General features: G+C 48.1%; 4 protein-coding genes across 4 annotated transcripts; 2 read left to right on the top strand and 2 right to left on the bottom strand.

Moving 5' to 3' along the window:
• Positions 1 to 8,480: 8,480 nt before the first annotated feature.
• Positions 8,481 to 9,907, bottom strand: F5891DRAFT_1188223 (uncharacterized protein; the record flags this gene model as incomplete). Its single annotated transcript, XM_041366968.1, has 8 exons — positions 8,481 to 8,604; positions 8,654 to 8,799; positions 8,853 to 8,981; positions 9,037 to 9,169; positions 9,232 to 9,425; positions 9,472 to 9,580; positions 9,630 to 9,773; positions 9,828 to 9,907. 8 exons carry the CDS (start codon positions 9,905 to 9,907, stop codon positions 8,481 to 8,483), a joined length of 1,059 nt encoding a protein of 352 aa, XP_041226311.1.
• Positions 9,908 to 10,246: 339 nt separating this feature from the next.
• On the top strand, positions 10,247 to 11,221 carry F5891DRAFT_1225181 (uncharacterized protein; the record flags this gene model as incomplete). The annotated part of the gene is made up of 4 exons (XM_041369489.1): positions 10,247 to 10,308; positions 10,361 to 10,414; positions 10,460 to 10,744; positions 10,966 to 11,221. 4 exons carry the CDS (start codon positions 10,247 to 10,249, stop codon positions 11,219 to 11,221), a joined length of 657 nt encoding a protein of 218 aa, XP_041226312.1.
• A 572-nt stretch (positions 11,222 to 11,793) lies between these two features.
• Positions 11,794 to 14,113, bottom strand: F5891DRAFT_1188225 (uncharacterized protein; the record flags this gene model as incomplete). Its single annotated transcript, XM_041366969.1, has 9 exons — positions 11,794 to 11,831; positions 11,893 to 12,102; positions 12,159 to 12,297; positions 12,355 to 12,522; positions 12,813 to 12,928; positions 12,976 to 13,240; positions 13,290 to 13,609; positions 13,667 to 13,931; positions 13,988 to 14,113. 9 exons carry the CDS (start codon positions 14,111 to 14,113, stop codon positions 11,794 to 11,796), a joined length of 1,647 nt encoding a protein of 548 aa, XP_041226313.1.
• Positions 14,114 to 20,772: 6,659 nt separating this feature from the next.
• On the top strand, positions 20,773 to 23,145 carry F5891DRAFT_979973 (uncharacterized protein; the record flags this gene model as incomplete). Its single annotated transcript, XM_041376950.1, has 11 exons — positions 20,773 to 20,835; positions 20,883 to 20,891; positions 20,938 to 21,018; positions 21,065 to 21,181; positions 21,237 to 21,314; positions 21,371 to 22,076; positions 22,130 to 22,188; positions 22,240 to 22,395; positions 22,448 to 22,639; positions 22,691 to 22,875; positions 22,926 to 23,145. The coding sequence occupies 11 exons, from the start codon at positions 20,773 to 20,775 to the stop codon at positions 23,143 to 23,145; spliced, it is 1,866 nt and encodes a 621-aa protein (XP_041226314.1).
• Between the last annotated feature and the right edge of the window lie 1,635 nt (positions 23,146 to 24,780).

A 24,780-nucleotide genomic window follows, 5' to 3' on the forward strand; every position in this document is an offset into this window, starting at 1 on the left:
AGAATAGTTAGGGGAAGATGAAGTTTCTAACCAAAAAATTTCATTTTTTTTTTCACATACACTTTATACCTACCCTTACCTTCTGAGCATTTTTCCGATGAGAATAGAGCAGAGTTGTGGTTGTTATTGACGATGCAATCACTGGTGTCAAAGAATGCTCAAGCGTGACAGGTTGGAGCGGAGAATCAATTCTGATTGCGGACTCTCTCGCGCTGCAATCATCCTAATGCCAACCTTTGTATATCAGCGTTAAAGGTGGAATGAGAGAAAGATTGAAGTGTCGCGAGTTAGTGAACTATGTCAATCTTAGCACGAGGTAGAAAAGAGATGTTCATAGAGAGTGAATATCCACGAGAAGTGAAAGAGAATTCTAAGAGAGGAGAAACAAATCTTCGCGTGCTCAAATAATGAGTTGGAGGATTTGGTTTTTTGTGTGGGAAGGGCTGGTGTTGATTGGCCGAGACAGATTTTGGCTCGGTGTCTATAAAGACTGGGAGCTCTGTGTCCGAGGCTCGAAGTGCCCGAAAACGCGTGCGTTGAGAGACCAAACTGCACGTATCGGGAAGAGGAAAAAACAGCCCTTCGGAGCGCTGACTGATTCAGTATCGGAAGCAGACGTTAGGTCTGAAGGAGAAAGCAATACCAAACCAGAAGAAAAGCGCAGCTCACAACGGTAGCGTCTCCTTCGGAGACCAAACCCACACACTTAGAGATGCGATTGAACATGTCAGATGATGTGATTGGAAGATGAAAAGTGCCCGTATGATATTGGTAGGAGAGACGGATGATTACGTAGAGGGGGCAGGGTGTGAGAGACGTTGAGCGTAAGAGTCCATGATGGTGTCTACATTCACGACGCGATCATTGTTGATGGAAGATGATATAAATAAAGGCAAGATGGTCTCAATTCTGCGCCAGTACTCCAAGAAGGATCGTGAGGTCCATCTGCCCTGTGAAGAGACTACATCAGGATGCAACCCTTGTAGTAACAGTTCCGTCGCCCCGCCGATGCGGAAAGCATGACCCGGCATGGGTGGAAAACCCTGAGAGATCCAGACATTGTTGCAATGAGAGATGAAGTCTTGACGTGTCAACGGCGACCAACCCGTAGGTGTTAGGTACGCGAAGAGGGGAGCATTCGCCGGAACGTTAGCATTGATGAGAGTGTGCTGTTCCAGGGCAGCCAAGGGACACGTGCGATGAGGGCGAGCAGTGATGGAAATGATGGCACCTTCTTCCTTCGTGGTCTTGGTCCAAGGTATGCGAAGAGAAGCGGCGCGAGCGGAGTTGGACAAGATGATGATGGCCAGAGGAAGAACTGAGCGGGAAACATGTTTGATTGGGTCAAAAAGATTGGGGCTTGGAATTACGAGCTCACCCAAACGACAACAGCACCAAAAGGCCATAAAGGCAGCGGATCCAACCGCGCAGTCAAAAGGATTGGAGAATGAGAGATTGTCAAAAAGAATAGATAAAGCTTCGATAGTGACAGGTGGTCGCTTAGCACGACGAGCAGAAGGAGGTACCATTTTCGAGAAACCACGTCTGGTGTGGTGCACCATGGCAGAAGCATGCCATGGAGCGCCGTTGACGATATGCCAGAACTGAAGGCCTGCCATCCAGTTGTTGAGAGTTTTGGAGGTGGTGATACCCGCGAAAGCTGCGACGAATTGAGCAAGTAGAGCTTCGGAGGCGGGCATGCGCTGAGTTTCAGGAACATTGATGGAGTCACAGAATTGCGTGAAACGGAGAAGTCCAGCACCGTAGTTGCTGCGAGTGTCTTGGTCGAGAGAGCGAATCATGACCTAAAGAGAGGTCAGATATATTAGAGAAGTGACGCAAGAAGGCGTACTTGAAATAAGCGAAAGATAGATGCATCTGAGAAGTTCTTTTCTAAATCGGCCTGCCAATCCTGACCTGCAGGAGTAGACCACACAAGAAGACGGTCACTGGCGAGAACATGTGGTCTATGTACAGATGGAGTGAAGGAGGAACTGAGTCTAGGAGGGCGAGGTGTGCGAGTGCGAGAGACTTGTAACGATTGCGCTACTGATTGACGTATGGATGAGGGTGGGTTGTCAGCCCAAAAGGCAGCGGCAGCGGCTTGTACATCAACGCCCTGCATAACTTGACGGTATAGTTCAGTTTCCTTCATCTCAAAAGTACGAGGAGATGTCGGGAGGTAGAGATGGGGGAGAGGAAAGGTGGGAGAAACGAGGTGGTAGGATCCCTCTAGATATAGGATCCGCGAGGTTCGAAGCAGATTCGACGTAAATGAACGTAAGCGAGACACGCGCTTCTCGAAGGAGTTCCTCGGACCGTCGAATGGACATATTAATGAGATGATTCGAGCAGCGTCCTTTTTTGAAGGACGCTATCACACCTTGATTGTCACTCCGTATGAGGACGTTGGAATCAGTGATATGCTTACTGTATATGAGCCGGATAGCGAGTTCAATGGCAATGGCCTCGAGCCAACTGATATCACGAGATGGGCCACGCCAAGTCTCATTGGTGCGCCAGAAGGCCCATTTGGTATTCCAAAGTAACCCGATGCCCGTGTCTGTGGATGCATCCACCCATATGCCATAATCCCGGGTAGGAGGATGAGGAGCGAGACTACGTGGAGATTGATCTGCTAGGAGGAGACGATGCCACCATTTGATGTCCGAAATGGTGGACTTGGGTAGCCAGCGTGGGATATAATCGTTTGAATGATAGGCCGATATGGCCGAGTATAAGCTGGAGAGATATGAGCGTCCATGAAGATAGACGAAGGAGGCGTGGTTTAAGAAACCTGCGACGGATTCTAGTTCGCGTTTCTGGACTTTTGAGTTCTCGAAGAGCAGGAGAAACTCAGAGAGACGTGCGATATACTTAAGACGTTTGAGTTCAGTGAGCGAGACAGACTTCTGAGGGAGATCCCAGAAGAAACCGACGTAATCGCCAGTATCGCTGAAGTCCTGGCCTTTGTCTGGATGCCACGGAACTTTCGCGGGGGAAATGAGAAGTTTGGCATGATTGAGATCGTATTCGTAGTGGTATAATGAGCCATCAGAGAAACTGACGAAGAGACCTGTCGGTGAAGGGAAACGGAAGATGCTAACGTCGTCCACCCATTTCTTGGATGGTTTGACATTGAGTTCTCTCCAGATTGCGACAGTAGCATCAGCTACTTCGCCTTGGAGACCTGCAGCAGAAGCTAAGCCGAAGGGTATATTGTGATCAATATATAGTTTACCATCGTGGTAAACAATAAGATATGGTTTGTGAGCGGGGAGACACGGTATGCCTCGATAGGCGGCTTCAATGTCCAGGGTGGCAAATTGTGCGCCTGGAGGAGCGTCTCGTACCTGAGATAAATATATTAGAGTCTGATAGAAGTAGCGAGATGAGAGAGTATAGGTTCTCGTGCCTTCGAACGAGTGCAAGACTCGCAAAGAGCATCCGAGAGAGAGAAGTACATGTATGTAGATATACGCACTATGTCAGCGAATTCCGCCGCAGTGCCCCATTCTGTAGGGTAGTTGCTCGCGTCGATTTCGTCGTTGATGGATGCGCTCATCGAGCCACAATATGAGAGGTGACGACATACTCTGTGTTTGTCTGGAGCACCGTTGATGCCCTTTTTAACGACGACTTGGAGAGGAGACGAGCGAAAATGACCAATCTTGGCGAAGAGTTGCTCATGAGTGTATGGGCCTGAGAAACGTTTCTTTGAGAGCTCGTCTGCGATGTATTCATCGCAGACTTCACGATATATGTCAGCACCGGGCAGATTGTGCGGAGTATAAGTAGAAGTGAGAGGACTCATGTCGCCAATGGGAAAACCATGACGAAGTTTCCATGTGAGCTTGGGAAATTGATGGGTGAGATTGGTGAGTTCGAGCAGATGATCAAAACCTTCAGGAGAGTAAGGCGTGTTGACAAGAGAGTAATCAGCGTCAAGATCGTATGGAGAAGGATGTTTTTGTAAGTTGTCGAAGTATATGAATCTGGGGGCAGGCGAATCGGGAGGCTCAAGATCTGGGACGTGCACCAACAAGAAGTCCTCATCAGAGAGATTAGAGGCAGGAGCGGGACAAAGTGCCGTGTTCAGGTCGCCCACAGAATGAGCATAAGTGTTGATTGGAGTGGTCCCGCTTGCAAGGACGTCGGGGATTGTTGAGATTGAATCCGATGCACAATTGAGAGTTGTTGGAACGTTTGCAGAGATTTCCGTCTGTGTATTTCGCAAAATTTTGTGCTCCTTTCGGCGAAGTCTCTTCAGTGCATGCCGAGAAACGATGACCGGTGCGTCCGCAGATGATGCACATGGGGTCTGTTGACTTGGCAGACTTGGAGTCACAAAAGGAAGAAGATTCTCCTTCGTTCTTCTTAAAAGGACGCTTGGAGGATGAGTCCTTGTCATAAGGCTCAAAGCGAGAAGAAGAGCCAGCGTTAATGGGACGATCGACAAAGGATGAGCGAAGCTGCTGTGAATGACGAAAGAGTTCGTCTTGCAAGGTAGCATATTTCTTTTTCTGTAAACGATGGCTCCACTCAGCCTCGTCATGTTGGTGCGGACGTAAAGCATAGTTTTGTCTAGTCTCAATGTCGAATTCCAGTATGGCGCGAAAATTCTTACGAATGGCTTCGTCTTTGGCGAGTGTGGTGAAGTGTGTGGTCCATCGCTTGACGGACGGTGCGTCACCAACATCAGCGATCCACGATAGGTATCGCTGAAAGGCCTCCTGCCAAGTAAGAGGATCAAGGTCGCATTCACTTTCAAACTGCGAGAGATCTAAGAGGTGGTGAGAGACTCCGTTGACGTGGACCTTGGTGCGTTTGAGAGAGTGACCTTCACGATGAAGACGTTCCGTATTCTTGTTGGAGAAAAGAGTCAACGGACAATATTCACCGGCATTTGCGAGATCCTGGATGAAATGATGAATCCCAAAATTATAAGTAGAGTCGAGTCCGCTAGAAGTAGCAATCTCCTTGGAGCTGTCGAAGAGAGCTTTGGAAATGGGAGTGGTATTCGGTCTAGTGGCGACGTTTCTGGAGCTTCCAGCTATCCCCTCAAGAACTGCAGCTCCTTGAGCTTGAGAAGTTGGGGAGAGATTGACGAAAGCAGAGATCCACTGCTGCAAACGATTTCCAGCAGAGGGAGAAGACGGAAGAGGGATTAGAGGTTCGTCTTGTGCGACGTTTGGATTGCCAGCGTCTCTGAGCAATTGCAAAGCAGCGTTGCTTGCTACTCGGCGCGCGTTCTCGGCCACGATTTGATCGTGAGTCATTTGCGTAACCGAAGGAACGGAAGTGGCCGAAGAATTAGCATTGCCAGTGCCTGAAGGGGTTGAGGAAGGTGTGGCCGCAGAGCTGCCTGACGCGACTGAAGGAATGACGGCAGAGGTCATGATTGACGCGTCAGAATAATGAGCTAAAATGTAAGGCGTCGCACAAATGGGAAGGACAAAGAAGAAGAGAAAGAACTCAAGCGCGAATCTTCGAAGTTGAGGATTTATTTGAGAGTGCGCGCACAGACCAAGTCCATTCTCGTATCGAAGCACGAGAATGCGAATCTCCACATGGACGCTTACAAAGGCCCTTTTCACATGCGTCAACGTTCGCAAGCTCACGATCCGCTTGGAACGTACATGTTGCTACTTTCTCGTCTCATACGTACCGGTTGCCGGGTCGGGGTTCATATTTATAAAATTGACATTGTGACATAGTGTGACATCTACGCCAACCCGCTCATGGGGAATTTTGCAACTCTCTACTACTTCTAACATCTTGCATCGGCATCCCTCTGGCAGCACCTTTTAAATACCTTTTGTTCTTCTGTCAACTAGAGCTTTCCTATGACACACGTAGCTATAATTCCATGTAATTATTTTGTCTCGATGTGTGGTAGTTATTGAGATATGAAAATGAGGTCTTCAGATTTTGCAACTCTGGCCCAACGATAGTAGTGCTAATAAGCCCCTCATGCCGACTAACGAGCTGAAGTTACCTGTTGAGCTGTGGCTCCTTGTTTTCTCTTTTGGCAAATTTTCCTCTAATGACCTAGCTGTACTCTGCAGAGTGTGCGCCGGCCTCTATCACGCAGTAGTTGACTCTCTGTGGCGGCGCCCCCGTATGAGTCCATCACGGTCGACAACTCGGACGTGTGTACCACGCTCGCAGAGTGTCCCCATCTCGCAGAGAAAGTCAAATCTTTCATATTTACATATCCGACAATCATGGTCTACGACGGTCCCGAGGTGCACCTAGATAATCTCATGTCGGCCCTCAAGAATATGACCTGCCTCTCAACACTCAAGCTTATACATTCCCAAAAGCATGAATACTCGTCCGTCCTTCAGTACTGTGATGCCGAGCTTCATGTTTTTCATTGTACCTATCGTGTCAACTGCCGACTCCTAAGCTTTTTGAACAGGCAGGATAGCGTCCGTGATCTTGCTCTCACTGGCATGCCCACACTCGATATCTATCCCGAACGCGATATGTTTCTTCCCTTTGCCACTTCTAACAGAAATCTCTGCCAACTCTTGTTTTTTAAAAGACCTTGTACCTGGACGCCCAGTTCACACTGTGCGTTTCAAAGGCCAACATGTACACAACAGTGGGATGCGGCTCAGCGAGTCATCAGTGAATTGATGAGTCCTCGATATTGTAGCCGTGGGAAGTATAGCACGATGTAATCCTGCTGCCGCCAAATATTAGCTTATATACTGCGAGCAATTTGAGTTGCACATATATACTCATGTATGCTTGTAAATCCAGCTTAACATGAATGATTTATAACAATCCTGGGACATTCCACCTTTGCAGCCAATGAGTAGTGGTAGTATACCTGAGCCAATTGTTTTGAGCTTCGACATCTTACCTGATCTTGTTTTTTAATTACAATGTTATTTAAGGCCTTTTGATGGAAAGAGCCTCGGGCATTTGTCGACAAATATAAAATACCATTAGATTTAGTCACAAAGCTATGACATTCCTCCTTTTCAGATAATGAGGGGTGGTAGTAGACTTATCCCAATTATTTCGTGCATTGTCGTTTGGCCCTATTTATTTATCCCATTACAATGCCATCAGGTAACTGACCCGAAAACGACAAATTCTTAGCTATCTTTGTCTGATTTAAAATCTGCACAATACCTATCAAAATTGTATCCCACTCGAGAAAGCTTTGAATACCCGGACTCAGTTGGATAGAACCCGCCAAATGCACAATCATGACAATATAGTTGCATTGGTCATGACAATATTATAATCTCTGATTGTTTGTACTTTCTTCACAATCAAATGCACTGATGCTCAGCGTTAGAAAAAGCTTGATATGGCCGGACTTCATCAGACCAACACTGCCTACAACCCAGGAGGGCCGAGCAACCATAATGCAGTACCAAGTTGTGTAATTATGAATGTCTTTTGTAATCAGAGGTTGTCATTGTGCCGTCGGCAAAACGCTAACTTTGCGCCGGTGGTTGTGATGCTAGCCGGTGATTGCCAAGTGCCCAATTCGGGCAGTACTTTACCATCCTGCTCAACCTCGGCGAGATGCGATACGAGTATGCAAAGTTAGTTTGTCCTTTTATACTCCACAATATCTGAACTGATGCTAGCATCAGAAAAAGCTTTATATGGCCGGACTCCTTTGGACTGACACTGCCTACAGTTCAAGGGTGTCATGTGTCCGCAACGCAATCTCAAGCTCTATCAATGTGATTATCGTTGGCAACTCGAGCTTGTCATTGCGCCATCGACAAAAACACCCTCCGCGCTGACTTTGAGTATGTGGTTGTGATGGTAGCCGGTGATGCTCCAATCTACTAGGTGCACAATTCGGGCGACGAGCGACAGTGCGTTAATATACTGCCCAACCTTGATGATATCTACTAACTGCACATAAAGTTGTTTGTTATTCTATGCTCCACATCTTCTCTCTAAGTGCTGAAGTCTCCCAAGGCTAGACTGGTTTGGATGAGAGCTGATTTTAGTCCCAAGGTGCGGACGCATGACGGTGTGGTATCCTTCGTCAGCTTATCGATGAGGTATGGTTTTCGTATGCAAGGTAAGCGAACCGTTATGGTTTTCCCAGACTCTTCCTGAACGACTCCACTAGACAGAATCTTCGAACGCTAGGCTACATTGTGCCATGAGCACCAAGGAGTTGATACTGTTCCTTCCATCCGCATGCAGTCACAGTATAGTCATTGCTTATAATGCTAGCTTGTTATTTTCATTCGACCAAGTGCGAGCATGATGTTGGCTCCAGGTCTTATCATGCAAGGCATTCGTTCTCGTAGCAATATGCTGCATAGAAGACAGATGACTGGCACGCCACGATGACCAACTATATTTTACAGCGGTGTAGCACCTTTGTTGTCCTACAATCACTTCAGCGGACTAGCCGGGTTACAAAAGTAAAGCAGACTGTCATTAAGTTACATTTATATTAAATACGATTCGACATGTCAAAATGAAAACTACAGAGACCCATTATCCGAATCTGCGGCTTGTCTGAGAGCAAGGCGTTTTTGTCGGATCTTGGATAAGGCGCTATTGGCACTGATAGGTCTCTTCGCAGCAGAGGATGTGGGAAACACTTGGCTGAGTAATATCAGCCTTTGGCAACATGGTGAAAGGTGATAAAACATACCAATTCCACCAGGTCAGCAGTTCATCGACTTCTTGACATTCCTCGGGGTCTTCTAAGAGGTCAAGGAGACTGTGGTAAAACGTCTCAGAGTCCGTAGTTGTATCGGTCCGCGAGAATACCGAGGACGAACTGAGAGCAAATCGCACCTTTAGTCGTACATGAAAACCATGCTGCGGTAGAAGTGTGATGTTCAACGGACCTGGGTTGCGATATAAGCCACAGAAGCAATGGTCACAGCATTCATGCCATGGAGGCGAGCATTTCCCGAACGCGTGGCCTTCGGCTCCCTCTCGACTGAACTTGGGGACGTGAAAACATGCTTGTAAGCCTGGTAGAATGCATTGTAGTAAATGTATAATGTGAAAATACAAATGCGCACTCACGCACACTAGCAAGCGGCTCCTAAGAAGACCACACCACGGGTCTTCGGGGTCATAAGTATGGAGGGCGTACAAAAAAATAGGCCATTGATCTCCACAAACTAGCATTTCGCCACTTCGTAGGTCCTCTTTCATCCTATTTACAAAAAGTGCAAAAAGCACTTCAGGACCGCGGACATGCCTAAAATTGAATCATACCGAGAGTCATTCCAGTCCAACCCAGCGGGGCAGAGGAGAGAACCGGTGAGTTCGTGATTAAAACCACGATCAATCTTGGAGTTTCTATGTAAAGGAGGTTGTATGGCTTCCCCTTTCGGGGAAATCCAGTCGAGCACTGCAGACTTCAAGGTTTTTGTGTCGTCGCCTCTGGCACCTGCGGCTCCCTTACCAATCTGTAGATGATAAGCATGAGCTTTGGCTACGCAGAAAAAGATGCACCAGCTCTCCAACGTGAAGGATTTCTTCCTCGGACCCATCTTTGAGTCGTTCCAGGAGGCCGGGATATGAGTCTAAAAGTTGCCCGAAGACGCGATGCTCTCGCCGCTCTCTGTCATGCACGTCAGCGGACAAGTAAGTACAGAAATACATGTCTTTACTCAGCAGAGAATTCCTCCAAAGGAGTATCCTCCAGTAGTTCCAGTCTTAAGATGCCATTGGTGAGTAAGGAAGGGTAGTTACACAATGAGAATACCGTTCGACCAAAGTGGCGTCCGTGAGAGACAAGCGGGTCGGAGGAGGAACTGGAAGACAAGATGAGTCTGTAAAGGTTGTAGTCAACGTTAGGAACTGCTTACACTTTTTTTCGAGGCCCCATTTGGAGAGCTGATGAGCCGCGTTTGCTCGGGATACTGGAGGTGGCGTCTTGGGCGATCATGAAAGCTGGGGGGAAAGGGAAGGGTAGCCTGGATTTCACAACTTTTATTCACGGCACAACGCTACGTAATGTCCCATGAAAACCACCGGTCAGCGCAGCGGCCATGATACTAGCGGCCATGGTACCGGCGGCCATAAATGATGACCAAAACAGCGGCCATAGTGACTCCAGCCGCTCGTATGCTAGCCTACTGGAATATATTAACCCTGAGTTAGGCTGGCAAATTTGATATTTGAAGGCTAGAAAAAGCGTGGCATATCACGATCAAGATAGAGCTCCACTGGCCTTGCATCTTCTCGTTGCGGCTCACCACTCAATAAAACATCTGCCTAGTGCAATATGCCACAATCTTCGTGCAAGTACTTCAAAGTGCAAGGACGTAATGTCAACTTGCACCTGCGGTAAACTTGACGCACCTACCTAGCAATGGGACGTACTGATGCCTTTGTCTAGGATCGAGTTAGTGGGCGGTGCTAATAGAAGCAGTGAGGAACTCGCCGGTATAAGGTCCGTCGACGCCATCAACCATGCTCAAAGCTAATTATAGACCAGTGAGCTGAACGTTGATGACGGCGATTCCTCAGTATGTGACGACGAGTCCCCACTTCTGCCCGTTATCAGCGAAGGCAAGGCGGACTCCACGACCGAGCTCAAAGAGAGACTGCATCTGATAGAGAAGAACTGCTTGGGGCTGGAAAGGTTATACCAAAAATACAGACTTCGTTGGCTGGAGGAAAAATATCGAGTAGGGGTGCTGGAAGAGTACGCACCACATGGAATCAGTACTTGCTCTCCCCGTCAGATCCCATGGGATGCCCCTTCTCCTCCTCGAAGTAGGTTGGTCACGGGTGTTCCTAAAATCAACTGACTGGAGCGCTCAGGTGAATATGATCCTGAATTGGAAGACCAGGAGTGAATGCAGGAGGCGTATCGTAGCATCGTGTCGTCCTACAAAGGTTTCGTGGCACAGAAGAGCAACTTGGACGTGATGCCATTGGTCTTCGCCCACTGCCTATATTTTCCCAACAGACGTAGATATTATATTCTCTGATCGTTAGAAAAACTTACTGCAAACTTGGCTTCTGCATGTCGCCTATCGCGCACGTCGATAATGTACGCGCGCCTGTATTGTTGTTGATTGGAGAAGACGACTTGCGTGCGGTACCGGCACAGGGATTGAGGTTTTATGATGCGCTCAAGGGTAGGGAAAAGAGAGTGGAGATGTTGTGGTTTAAGGGGAGACACATTCGATTGATGGTGTTGAGGCGGCAAGGGTTTCGTGGGAGGCTGGGAGGGATTGGTTTAAGAATCTGAGGCAAACCCCAGCTGACTGATGATGGAGGAGACAGTGTGATCATGAACATCAATTATAGCATTCCTTCGCGACCTCCTGCACGTGTCACTGAGTCTGTGATGAATCATTCATCCAATTCACATTTACGGGGATGCGGCAGATCAACTCACCGACCATACACGTGAGGTGGACTCAGGACACTGTTCAGACAATTTAAACTCGGAACCATTTGCCTTGCAACACTAAATATGTATTTTTTTCCCTAAAGGATACCCGACCGACGGTGAGATGATCGATTCCATTCCTGAGCGAGTCGTATGCGTGTGATTGGACCTGCCGGGGATGAAAGAATTCAGAAACAACATTGCCGGGCAGTCCTTCGACGGCGGTAGAAATCCACGGCCCTGTAAAAAGAGAAAACACGACCAAAGCTGGAATTGATAGTGCACGGTGCAGCCATATTACATAGGCAGTGGAGGGACAACACGATAGAACGAGGGGCGAGAGTAACGGCTAACTTGAAGAGTATACTAAGACAATACCAGACAAGACATAAAAACCAGGCTCGTAGACCTATTAATGTTGTACATCATTAGGACCTGCTTGTTGTTCCACGTTCCGATGCTTGCGCTGCCTAGGGACCATATTCAGAACATGTCCATACTTCAACAGAGAGTAAAGGGTTGCGTACAGATACTACCAATGCGCGAGAATTTCCACCGCTTGGAATCTACAGACGCTGCAGACCTATTGAACATGGGAAAGCGCTTCCAAGATGATTTTGGGGGCGAGGCCAGGACCGGAGTGGAAGCTGAAGAAGTCACTATGCGAGGATGAAAGGAGCTTTGAGGGGGAAGAGATGGGGAAGGGGATGCAGCTGCATCACGCGAGTTAATGGTTTCTGGAGGTACTTGAATATTGTTGGAAAGCTCGAGAGGATTTCATAATCAGAGTGACCTTGAAGAGACAGAGATGGGGAATGTGAGGTAGCAGCATCACGCGAGCCTACAAGTTCTGTTGCGAACTCGGTCGCATCTGGTAGCTCGTCCGGCGCCGGTGCAGAAGAAGCTGGAAGAGAATGGAAGTTTGCGGATGGCTTGAAAAAGATTTGCATGAGATATACTGCTCTATAAACAAGACACGGATTTATTACCTGGTCGATGTAGCTTGAGATGTGGGACGCCGGGGAAACGAATGAGGATGACACGGCATTCGTCATAATGGTGGACTCCTGAGATATATCCCACAAAAAGATTGTGTTTTCCCGACCGCCTGTGGCAACAAGCTGGCCGTTTGGCGAGAAGGCTATCTGGAGACCAGACTATTGAGAACACCGGCTTGTCGTGGATGAGTGGTTGGGTTTGCTGCTTGCCAGTCGCTGCGTTCTAGATGCGAACCGTCTGATCATGTGACCCGCGCGCAAACTTGATTCCATAAGATAAAATGGTTTTGTCCGCATTTATCCATCAAAGTAATAGTATATTAAAAGCACACTGTTTTACAGTGTCGATACAACGCTAGTAACGATCGATACAGCAAAAAAGAATAATTCAAAACAGCTGGAGCGCAGGGCTGTGACGTAAGTCCTGACTGGAACTGATTTTACCAAACTTCAAAGTCGTCATGATGTAATTGGTCCGAGTCATCGTCAGCGTCCACATCGCAGTAGTGTAGCTCATCGGATAGTATAGGCCGTAGGACAGATCGATCCCAGGATGTTTGTGAACCTTCAAGGGCATCAGTTGCGGAGGAGAACTGGTAGGTCTGCGCTTACTGTGGTCAGAGAAATCGAATGCGTGGGTGTTCTCAAGAGCTAGGGTATACAGCGTTATCTCAGCTTGGGCGCGGTGCATCTTGGCCTGCAAGATGAGCAGATCTAGCCCGTGATTGCGTAGGTTAGCGTTGCTGCGGCGAGCAACAAAGGACTTTGACATCAGCTCCGACTGCATGTCCAATTCCGTTTGGAATGCCTCGTAAAAGGCTTCTTGGACATCAGCAGTGATCCATGTGCTCAGCAGGGGTGGTGAGGAGCCGATGCGCTATAGAGGGACAGTTAAGAATGACCAAACAGAATTTTACAGTACTGACATCTAAAACGTCATGTACTGGTTCTTCCTGCGCAGAGGGGGGTTGACCGAGTGATGAAGGGGGCGAGGCCCCAAAAGGGGGGGAGCCCTCCAACAGGGGTGGGCTTCCCAACGAAGGGGAGCTCTCCAAAGGTGGAGACAATCCTGCTGAGTTGAGGTATGCGTCATTCCTTATTAACCAAGCTTCGCACTTTGCTCGCGTAGAGATTGAGCAGGCCAAAGGTGCACAGGGTAAAGGTAAGCACCGTGATGGCGCGCCCACATGCCTCAAGGTTGCTGAGGGTGTCTTGATCTCATGCTTGGCTGGAGCTCCAATATGTGCTACATAGTAAGAGGGTAAGGACCATAATTCCGCATCTCGAAGTCAAAGAAGCTCACGCATTCGGAATTGCTCCAAGATTTCGATGGCCTGTGAGTACAAAGACACCTCCATCTGACACCGTTTCTTCCTCTCTTCCATGAGAAATCGCTCTACAGCCGCATGCCTTCCTCTATCCCTACCGGCATTACAGATGGCTTGGTGTCTATACAAAGTTTCTTCCTGCATTGCCTCTATACTACGCTCCCCCACTAGTTCCCAAAGATCACCAGGATACACTCGATCTTTGAGTAAGTATGACAGTATGTATAATTCAGTTTGGAGCTGTAAGAAATATAAAATAAATCAAGATATACCAAGACGTAAAATTATCAACCGACCTTCTGGCTTGCTATCAGTCCAACGTAGGCATCCATGAATTTGGAGCCTAATAAGGTGGAGAGGTGGAAAATGTCCATGCGAGCAGTTGAGTAATCAAATAGTTCGGGTGAAAGACAAGTCGACATCTTTGTGGGTAGTATCTGGTACTACGGTTTTGCGCAGAAAATGAGCTGAGGACTTATTTGTAGCGAGGGGCAAGTGGGGGTGGGAATCCTCCAGAAACTTGGGAGCTCCGCGGCCCTCAAGCTGTCCTGGCCATCAAAACAATGGGTTAGCCATCAAAAGAACGAGCTAGTAGCCATCAAAGGCGTGTGAACTTTCGCGCATTCTGAGCAACCTCTAGACTAGTAGACTTTTGGACGTCAATCAATGAACAGAAACCTATATGATTTATTAACAGACAAGTGGGCGTTATTACATTGAAGCTGCTATATCAAACGATTATGACGGTCCTTTCGCACTCCTCCCGAACAGATGTGGCGGTTAATCGCTGGCCTTACTCCTACTCGCATGCATTTGTTGCAGCGTTTGAAGAGAATACCGAATTCCCTCACCGGAATCCCATCGCCTTCCGAAGAGTCAAGCTTATTCAATAATTCTGTTTGCTCTCTGCGGTTCCACTCAAGTTCAATTGGGAAGACTGGATGTTCTTTATCATCCATCAATGAAGCTGTGGTACTGTAGCGAAGCAAACTCATACCTCTTTGAGGGTACTGGAAGGTGGCTAAAGAGGACATCCGGAAGTATATGTCTATTTTCACTATACGATGATGAGTCTGGAATCTTCTTAAGCATGGAGAATACTAACCTCGATATCCACATTTATCTGATGCGCATCTCGCAATCCATTCGGTAGTCTTGTCAGTGGTATTCCGCCAAGAGTACACTGCTGCCTCTATGTACGCCTTTCTTCCACCGCCATCAGCGCATAAGCAGCAAGGATATCTAAATTCGTGTCCGTCACGGTACTTTTCTAGACTGGACGGCGGAATCCTCTTTCCATCACCGTCAGCAGGCCTGTGTTGTATGGAGTCACGGCCTAGACTTTGCACAGCATTCAAATCGCATCTCACCAACACCATTCTGTCATGGATTTTGAGGCGCTGTCATAGTGCAAGAGGGCGACGCGGCAGGTCATAGCTTCCGCAATTAATTTGGCTAACCTCCGAGCGGTTTCATGGTAGTCGGGTGGGGAAGTGATGATAGAGGAGGGTGAAGATGGAGGTTCCATTGGGTACTCTATTGCGACAAGGGCGTACTCTGCTGATATACGAGGCCGCGAGTTTTAACCCTCCCCACTCTATCTTGCCGTCATGAAGTGCGCCAGCTCTCCACTCTTTCGCCACGAGTTCCAGCCTTTCTTGCCAGTATTTAAATGCGCCGGCCCCACCTTTAGCCACCTAAGGCTCTGGTCTGTGGGAATTTAGTCATGCGATGATGGCAGCTACGCTGGCAGTTCAAGGCTCGGCTGTTTCTGCCGAACCTTGTTATGACATACAGCTGAAGTTTCAGTAAGTCCTTTTTCATCCGACCTCAATTGCATACTCGTTCTTTCAGCTCCTCCTCTTCATGGACTTCGGGGGTTTACCGCTGACTCCCGCTCCTTTCAGGTGCACCTGTACGCGTCACTTTACGCAGGAAAGCGCCTACACTAAACATCAACGTTCGTGTACGCAAGGGAAGAAGCGATTATTTTCTGCTTTGTCCAAAGCAAAAGAACTTTTGGGCTCTGCCAAACGGTCCCGAGTGGACGGCAGTGGCAGACCATATGCTTGCCTTAGCACGGCGTCTTCAAGCGTGCAGCCCCCCCGCTCATGTGACCTGTCTCCGTCCGCCAACCAGGTTAATGAAGGATCTGTTGCAGGGCCTTCCAACACTGGCTCAACCCTGTCGGAAATGCACTCCCAAAGGGAGCTTTCCTGTGCAGCTTTCTCGTCGCTCAATACCGATTCGGGTGCTGCGCCTATGGTGATAGATGATGACGAAGACCTGTCACTGGCGCAGCGGAGAAGCCGACGTGTTGACGTCCCTATGCCATTGCGTTACAGGCAGTACGAGGACGTTCTTCCACAACCTCCCCCGAGCGTCCCGTTAAGCCATACTGCCCCGCCACCAGGTCCCAACCCACCAGAAAATCCTACTCATGCTTCCACCGGTACTCCTACTTCGTTGCGGGGTCCTCCTTTCCGTACGGCTAAGAATGCCTTCGGACTAGTACGCCAGTTTTTCTCATCCATTCCCCCGTCTCACGATCCGGAAGAAGCTGTGACGCTGCAAGACATGAGCTCTGTCCCAGCTGTCGCACCAGCAGAGCCAGATACCCCCTGCGCGCCTCACGACCTTGCGTTTCACCCATACCCCAACCAGTCTTCTTTCGAGCTCGGTCACTGGTACTGGAATGGTGGCGTGCAGAAGTCTCATAAGGACTTCAAGGAATTGATTGATATTGTTGGCGATTCGCATTTTGATCCTGACGACGTGCGGAGTACGCCATGGGACAGGATCAACTCGACATTGGGTACGAGTCGTGACGACGACGAGGAAAACGAATGGGAGGACGAGGACGCGGGCTGGCGTAAAACCGAAGTCACCATTCAGGTGCCCTTCTCTCGGACCACGGCCCAGCCAGGCTCTCGCTCGTATATGGCAGCGGACCTTTACCATAGACCTCTCATCTCTGTCATTCGGGAAAAGCTCTCGAATGTTCAAGACGATGAGCTTTTCCATTATGAGCCTTACGAACTACGATGGAACGCTTCCCATCTTCCCCGTGAAGTACATATTCATGGTGAACTGTACGCTTCACCGGCCTATATGCATACACACCGCGAGCTTCAGGAATCTCCTGGAGAGCCGGGATGTGATTTACCCCGTGTGGTCGTCGCACTTATGTTTTGGTCAGATGCTACGCACCTGACAACGTTTGGTAATGCGAGGCTATGGCCGGTGTATATGTACTTCGGTAATGAATCGAAATACCGCCGCTGTAAACCGTCCTGCCATCTGGGCAATCATGTCGCTTACTTTCAAAAGGTACGATCACCTTTACTATGAACTCTCTTCAGCACAAAAGCTTATGTCGCAGTAGCTTCCAGATTCGTTTAAAGATTTTGCGAGTACCTACACTGATGGCAAGGGGGCTAGCCGCGAGTGTGCAACCCATTGCCATCGTGAATTATTTCAAGCACAATGGAAGGTCTTACTCGATGATGAATTTCTAGAGGCTTACGAGCATGGCATTGTTATCCTTTGCTGTGACGGTGTCGAACGCAGGTTTTACCCGCGAATATTCACCTACTCTGCGGACTATCCTGAAAAGTGAGTTGTGCACGTCAGCTATATGAATTTCAAGCTAATAAATTCCAGGGTTCTGGTTGCAACGGTTCGGCAGATGGGAGGGTGCCCTTGCCCAAGATGTCTGATACCGACTGCGCGGCTTCACAATTTGGGAATGCACTGCGATAGGCACGAACGTTCAACGCTTGCGCGATCCGATACCTTGAGGAGTGAGCTGGTTACCGCCGCACGCAGCCTCATCCACGACAAGAACCATGGTGTAGATAGTGCAGGAGTTGAGACGCTTCTTAAGCCTAATTCGTGGGTGCCGACCTCGGTGAGCATGATCATCGGTTGCTTTTGCTGCCCTTACTTACCCTTGATTAGAATGTTTTATCTGACGCCCTCGGTGCATTCGGATTCAATCTATTTTTTGCACTTGTCGTTGATCTCCTGCACGAATTTGAGCTCGGGGTGTGGCGCATGCTTCTCATCCATTTACTGAGAATCCTTTTCGCATTGAATAAGGATCTGATCAACGAGCTTGATAAAAGGTGCCCGATGCGTATCTGATGAAGGCCTGATATACTTATACACCCCTGACAGGTATAGGCAGGTCCCCCCGTTCGGACCCTCAACCATTAGGCGGTTCTCTGCCAATACATCTGAGTTGTCAAATATGGCCGCTCGGAACTTTGAAGATCTTCTGCAGGTATGCCTTTAGAACGATTCTCCTAGGTTCTTTGGAACTGACATTGTATAAGTGTTCTATTCCAGTATTCGACGGTCTTCTCCCCGACGATCACAACAAAATCGTCATCGATTTGCTCTTTATCATGGCGCACTGGCACGGACTCGCTAAACTCCGGATGCACTCTGACCTGACATTAGATATCCTTGACCGGCAAACCACTCAACTTGGTGAACAACTTCGTCGATTTAAGGCGAAGGTGTGCACTGTGTACAGTACCCAGGAGCTTAATCGTGAGCTCGATGCGAGATCTCGCCGGCAGGCAAAAGAAACAGCTAAACGGGCAGGGAAAGACAAGGCGGGTGGCAGTCAGCAAGGGGCTGCGGCTCAAAAGCCTAAGGAAGGTGCCAATGTTAAAGGGAAACAAAAGGCAAGCCCAGAGCAATCACAGGACGCACTTTTACCGGGGAAACTCAGGAGAAAGAAGTCGTTTAACCTTCAGACGTACAAGGTTCATGCGCTGGGGGATTATGTGGCCTGCATTCGTCGCTTTGGTACCACGGATTCATACAGCACAGAGCCGGTAAGTCTTAATATATTGTATGCCCCTCTCCGACTTAACTGCTATCAGGGGGAGTTAGAACATCGCATGCCAAAAGGCAGATACCGTCGAACCGACCGGAGGGACTTCATTCGCCAACTAACGCAGATTGAGCGCCGTCAAGCACGCTTACGTCGCATTAAGCAACGCCAGCAAAAATTGGCCCCTCGTGCGGAGCTCAACGAAAATGCGAGTGATCCCCGCTTACAACATCACATGGGCCAAAGCGAAAAGGTTTATGATGAGTTTGGTCATTACCTGCGCAGCCGTGCGAGAGATCCTGCTATGAAGGTAAACAAACTTTGTTTTTGGCGATTATCGCCATTTTGACGGGTATTTCAGGACTTCCTACCACGGATGAAAGATCATATTCTTGATCGCCTTGTTGCAGGAACTTCTGGAATGTCGACGGAGAAATCCATCCACTCCGATGAAGAACGCAACTCAATCCTGTTCAAACGAAACCGAATCTACCATCACAATCTTGTCAGGTTCAATTATACCACGTACGATGTTCGAAGGGCTCAAGAATTCTCACTCATATATATTTTTACATACCTACTCGGTAGCGCTTCGGCTCCGCATGAGCGCGCTTAGGCGCGCTATATAAGCGCTAGCAGTACATACTACACTGGACCGACTTTTCCTACTTTTCACTTACTAGTTACTACCCACTTACTACTTAGCAGAATATAGTAGAAAGCTATTCCTTTACATTTTGCACTCTTATATCTCTTATCTTGCTTTATATCACTACTTAAGCTTAGTTTCTCATTTCCGCATACGCGCGCGCACTTTCCCGCGCTTCGCGCTAATACGCGCGCGCGTTCCCGCGCCTTTGTACCTTGCGCGCTCCTGCGCTTTCTCGCGCTTCGCTTAAGCGCACACTTCTAGATCCTTGCTGCACTCACTTCCCCTATAGGGTCGAACGCACTTGCTTCTCAAGTAACGCAGACTAGGCAGCGCGCGACCTTACAACTTTTACAGATACAGTCAGGAGCTTCTTTTGTTCCTCATTGTATTGTTGTTTCTACGTCATAAACCCGAAGACTCCGCATTGTAATATAATACTTCTCCGACGTGATTGCGATGATGGAACTGACGACAATTACTGCTATGCCAAGGTTTTAGGCATACACCACGTTAATGTTGTTCGCACGGGGAACATCTACGAATCTCACCGGATAGAATTTCTGTTTGTTCGATGGTACGAATCCGTACAAAACCATGCTTGGGATGCATGTACGTTGGGCCGCGTTAGGTTCCTACCCCTCGCAAGCCCAAACGCATTTGGCTTCGTGGACCCAAGAGATGTCCTCAGGGCGTGTCACATTATTCCGGCATTCTCTCGAGGCCAGCGCAATCCGAACGACGGGATTTCTCCTCTTGCAGGAGATAAACATGATTGGTATGAGTATTATGTCAATAGGTAGACGGCTTGATTTATCTTAGCGATACTTACTGATATCACGACTGTACTAGCTTTGCTGATCGTGATTTACTCATGCGTTTTCACTATGGGCTTGGTGTAGGACACACATATTCCCATAGGCCTGGAATCTTGAAAAATCTCGGCTCGGCACTATACCCTGCAGCTCAAACCGAAGATATTGAATACATAGGAACCGAACAAAGCCTCACGGAAACCACCCATTTGCAACATGCAGCCGACGATGAAAACGAAGAGGGCGAAGATCACGTTGGTGTCGAAGAATCTATCCTCTTCGAGCAGCGACGTAATGGAAGCACCGAGACGCTCATAGAGGCACTAGAGGAGATGTATTTCCACCACGCGTTTGATTATGAAAACTGAACTTCTATTACATCAGTTTAGATGGGCGCAAACCCAAACTATTTCCTAGTCATCTCGTTGTCAGTCCCAGTGTCGTCAAATACTAGCCATCATGGCCATAGATCCTGGCCATCACCGCTACATATCCTGGCCATCGTGCGATCTGTAATCCCTGGCCATCAATATCTCTTAGCCATCACTGGCCCCCGAGCACCTCTAACTTTTAGCCTCGTCAAGCGCTGGTTCATCGCTAAGTAGTACTGAGCCCAAGTGACCCTCGTTAATTTACGAACCAGCACTTGACTAATGAATAGCTGCCCGTGATATTTATTGCGCTGCAATTTTCTTTCTAGTCAATCCCAGACGGTGAGGTGAATCCCTCTTATCTAGGTAGGACCATCTTAACTCTATCACAGACATTCAAATGCATCAAACATACTTATATGTACACGAATCCGACGAAGTCTACATGATGGTACAACTTGCTGTAAGTAGGCTACTTAGAGTCGACTCTTGCTGATACCTTTCCTCTAGCACGAGGAGGTGTGCATTTACCATCAGACATCAACGGGATCTAATCGTGTTTCAGCACCCTTTCTCAGCGTTCAAAAACCGTCAATTTCATTTTATTGGATACATGGCCACCCATGGCGAAGTATCACCGCTATATGTAAGACTCCCCCTTCGAAATATTTCCTCTCATTGTTGGTTTGCAGTGTGATGGGCTATCCGAGGTCGAAAGGCCTTGGCTTCGAAAACTGAACGTCCTTGGAGTGCTGTGTATCCCCGACAACGTTGGCATCATCCATGATTACCCCTTGTTTGCAGAGCTGGTCAGGAATTTGTCTTTTTCGTGCTGGAAATTTCGTTTTGAAATAGTAGACTTAGGTTGGCGACTCTACCTTTTTGGTTAAGACGTCTTTCTGTAGGTCTAATATCTTGGATAAACCCGGCCCTATGTGGTTCGTAAGTATTGTTCTGATTAAAGTCTAGCTTGCCATGGACTTATCTTGCTTCGGCAGTTATCCCAGCTATCTGAAGCGTCTATTCCTTTCACTCCGGCGCAATTTCCACATGGATTTCCCCCTCCCGTCCTCGAGGACAACGCATTTTCATACGGGCAGCAACTATCCGTCATCACCGATGAACCATCCTCGATGCTTGAGTTGCCGCTCTCCGCTGGCCCCACCGTCACCGGTGACACTCACTCGGTGTCCCAGCCCCCGCATTCTGCCCCTTTCAACGACGTAATCAACCCATTTGATTCTCTCTTACTGTCTACTCCCAATTCCCCTAGCACGTCTGCTGCACATGCGTTCACCTTCGGCTACAGCACTCTCTGGCCCACGTCGTCAACGGTGTTCTCTGACAGTATCACGGTATTCGAGGCTTCGGAGGGCCTGTACGAGGCTGTCCCTGGTAATCCAACCCCCACCGGCGATCATGTACGACTCCATCCGGAGTTACAATGGAGAGATTCGACCAATCTCTGGGGAGAACATTCAGGATCGCAAAGGACACAAATTTCGCGTTTGTTGGGGAAGTCGCCGTGCTGGTTCCGAGTTTTGACACTCACGAAGGCCCTTCTCGACGGTAGTCTATGGGTCGGACTTTATGGTAATCCATTCAAACTCTCTGCGGTGGATCACCGGCGTGCAATCACCAGTAATTTTCTAACTGCCCTACGACTCGAAGGCAAAACTTACGACGAGATCAGGGATCAGCCAAGTGAGTGCTCTATCGTTTGATACTTTGAGACCTTATCTTACAGTTCGATTCAGTAATCATCAATGAGGGTGGAAAAGACATCACTATTGGATGGCAGATACTCCGCACACACGTGCGCTTTCCTCCTTTCTTACCTTCACCTCCTCCTGATACATTCGAGTAGTTGCTTGCGTGGTTCGAGCACACAAGATCTGAGTACAGAAAAGTCATCAAGGGCGCCATGACGTTCTTCACAAATTTTTGTGAAGACACTGAGTCTGGTAGAGCAGAAGCAATCACGCATTTTCTCAAGCTCTTGAATTCGGAACATTGCCACGATGTAAGTAACAAACGAGATCTTTGAACCTTCTTACATATCTTTCGTCATTCAGGTACAGGCCGCCATTTCGGAACTAGTGGGCGAACAGCTCTTTGCAGAGCTCCTCTGGACATCCTTGTTGATGCCAATGGAAGGGTTGGCTGACGGGAAAAGAAGTGGGAGGGTAGCGGACTTTTTCCCCGAAGATATCTGCACATCGACTAAGTGTTTGGCGGAGGATACCGTATGCAACTTGGTGACATTAGTAAGTCTTTTCCTCATTTGTACGTTCTTGAGTGATATAACAAAACCACAGATCTACCAGACAATGTTACTTGTTTTGAAGAGGCTCGTGGGTAAAGATCGTAAAAAGGAACTCGCTGTCTACCTGGACCACAAAGTTATGTCCGATGTCATCACGGCCGCGCTTTGTCCCATGTATGAAAAGCCGTATTTGTTTCCCGAGTTTACGCAGACCGTGACGCGGCTGCCTTTCATACAGTCAGTCCTTTACATGTTGCTTAGTATTGCTCATCATGATCTAAATTCAGGTATCAAAATGTGCTCAACTTCGAGCCAAAAACGAAAGCGCCAAGAATGATCGGGAAGACCAAGGTTGCAAGAACCCTGCACGACGTCAGGCCCATTGATACCACCGAACCATTCGAGGCTGGCAGCCTACCAAACAATGCAGGCTTTCAGTCCTATAGGTCACTCGTAGACGTATTCTGCTCCATAAACGACTTCAGACCGGTGATGCAAACTTCATGAGACGGAGTCCCTGTCTTTTTCTTAAATTCCTGTTGGATTGTCGCCTTAATCTTTCATGTAACACTTCCGTTCATCCTTCCTGCATTCTAGCAGCACGATTATGTTGACAGGCGCTTGTAGTCGGCAGCTCATTGATAGCCAAAATTCCCGCCTGTTTTGAATGGTGTTTTGTTCGCACAGTCCTGCAGTGTATTACATCAATATTCTTTAGTCATCAAATATGTCTTTTATCTATTACAAAGTCATTGCATTTTACGCTAATGAGTTCCTGCTGTCCCAAAAGCCATATAATTAGTGGCACGCAGATACGAAGGAGATCATCAGATGTCTGTCGCATCATACATCCTGGGTCAGTTGGATACAGTTCTCACCTGACGAGAAAAGGCTCGCATTGGCATCAGAGGATGGCACACTAAAGATCTGGGATGTAGAGACATGGGAACTTGTGTTTGATATCGATGATCATCAGGGAGAAGTATGGACTGAGTTGCCTATTCTCCTAACGGAACAAGGTGAGTTCAAGTTACCTACGCGTGTAGTCTATTATTAAGCGAATTTTTTTTCTCTCTTGTATTTGTACCTGTTTTTCTCATGCTGGTTATCGCCACCCATCAGGCGAGTCTGGCAGGTGGACCGTGTTGTCCCTGCAAAATGAAGTTCGTTCCAGGCGATCTGTGGTCGAATGTGTGTAGTTTCTCAATCTTTATGACTTCAATGTGCTCAGAGCTCTGCAAGATGTTAGAGATTGCCTGCTTTCCAGATAGGCTGATTATATGCGTAGGCCAACAGGTTCGCACCGCATCTCCCTTTGTTGGTTAAAATTTTGATGGTGAGGATAAGATCTAGAGCCAACATCACGTTCACATTTGGTCGAATGGAAATAACAAGCGCAGATAGCAGTCAGTGACTATATTCTGACTGTGTAGGGATGGAAGGAACTGTGTTACCAGTATTACCTCCTTGGCGCCTATGGCACAATGCAGCCTAGCGTTCGAAGATTCTGTCTAGTGGAGCCATTTGAGTCTGCAGAAATAGAATGGCATACTCACCCTGTATGTGAAGACCATGTATCATTGCCTATTCAATAAACTGACGAAGGAACGTTGTAGACATCTTTGCAAGGCCTCCCAATTGCATTCTTCACCTTTGGTGTCCAACTGGAAGCTGTAAAAAGTCTTCATTAGCTCATAGTAGGACATGGGCAGTCATCGCAGAACACACCATGGGACACGATTAAGTCGAAACCAGGTGCGAGTGCTAAGGGGGATGCAAAGCGAGAGGTCAAACCACCGAACTTGGCAAACTGTTTCGTCACTTTAAGGCGAAAGCCTTGGGCGGGTGCCAATGTCTGGGATTTCCCCTCTTGCAGGAGATAAACATAATTGACATGAGTCAGATAGACGATTTCTAGATCTGTGCTAACTTTGTTGATCGTGATTGCTTCATGCATTTTCACTATGGGGTTGGTATAGGAGGCGCATACTCATATGAGCCAAATGGCTCGGACCTTGATGAACATGTGGAGACCGGACAAAGCCTCACGGAAACCATCTACCAGCTGATAATTAGCATAACTCGCGCCAAGACATCCTCAATTGCTTTCCGACTTCGGGTGCGTTCTTATATCGTTGAACC

This window comes from Suillus fuscotomentosus, assembly GCF_016647785.1.
Source record: "Suillus fuscotomentosus strain FC203 chromosome Unknown F5891scaffold_25, whole genome shotgun sequence".
Classification (NCBI taxonomy): Eukaryota; Fungi; Basidiomycota; class Agaricomycetes; order Boletales; family Suillaceae; genus Suillus; species Suillus fuscotomentosus.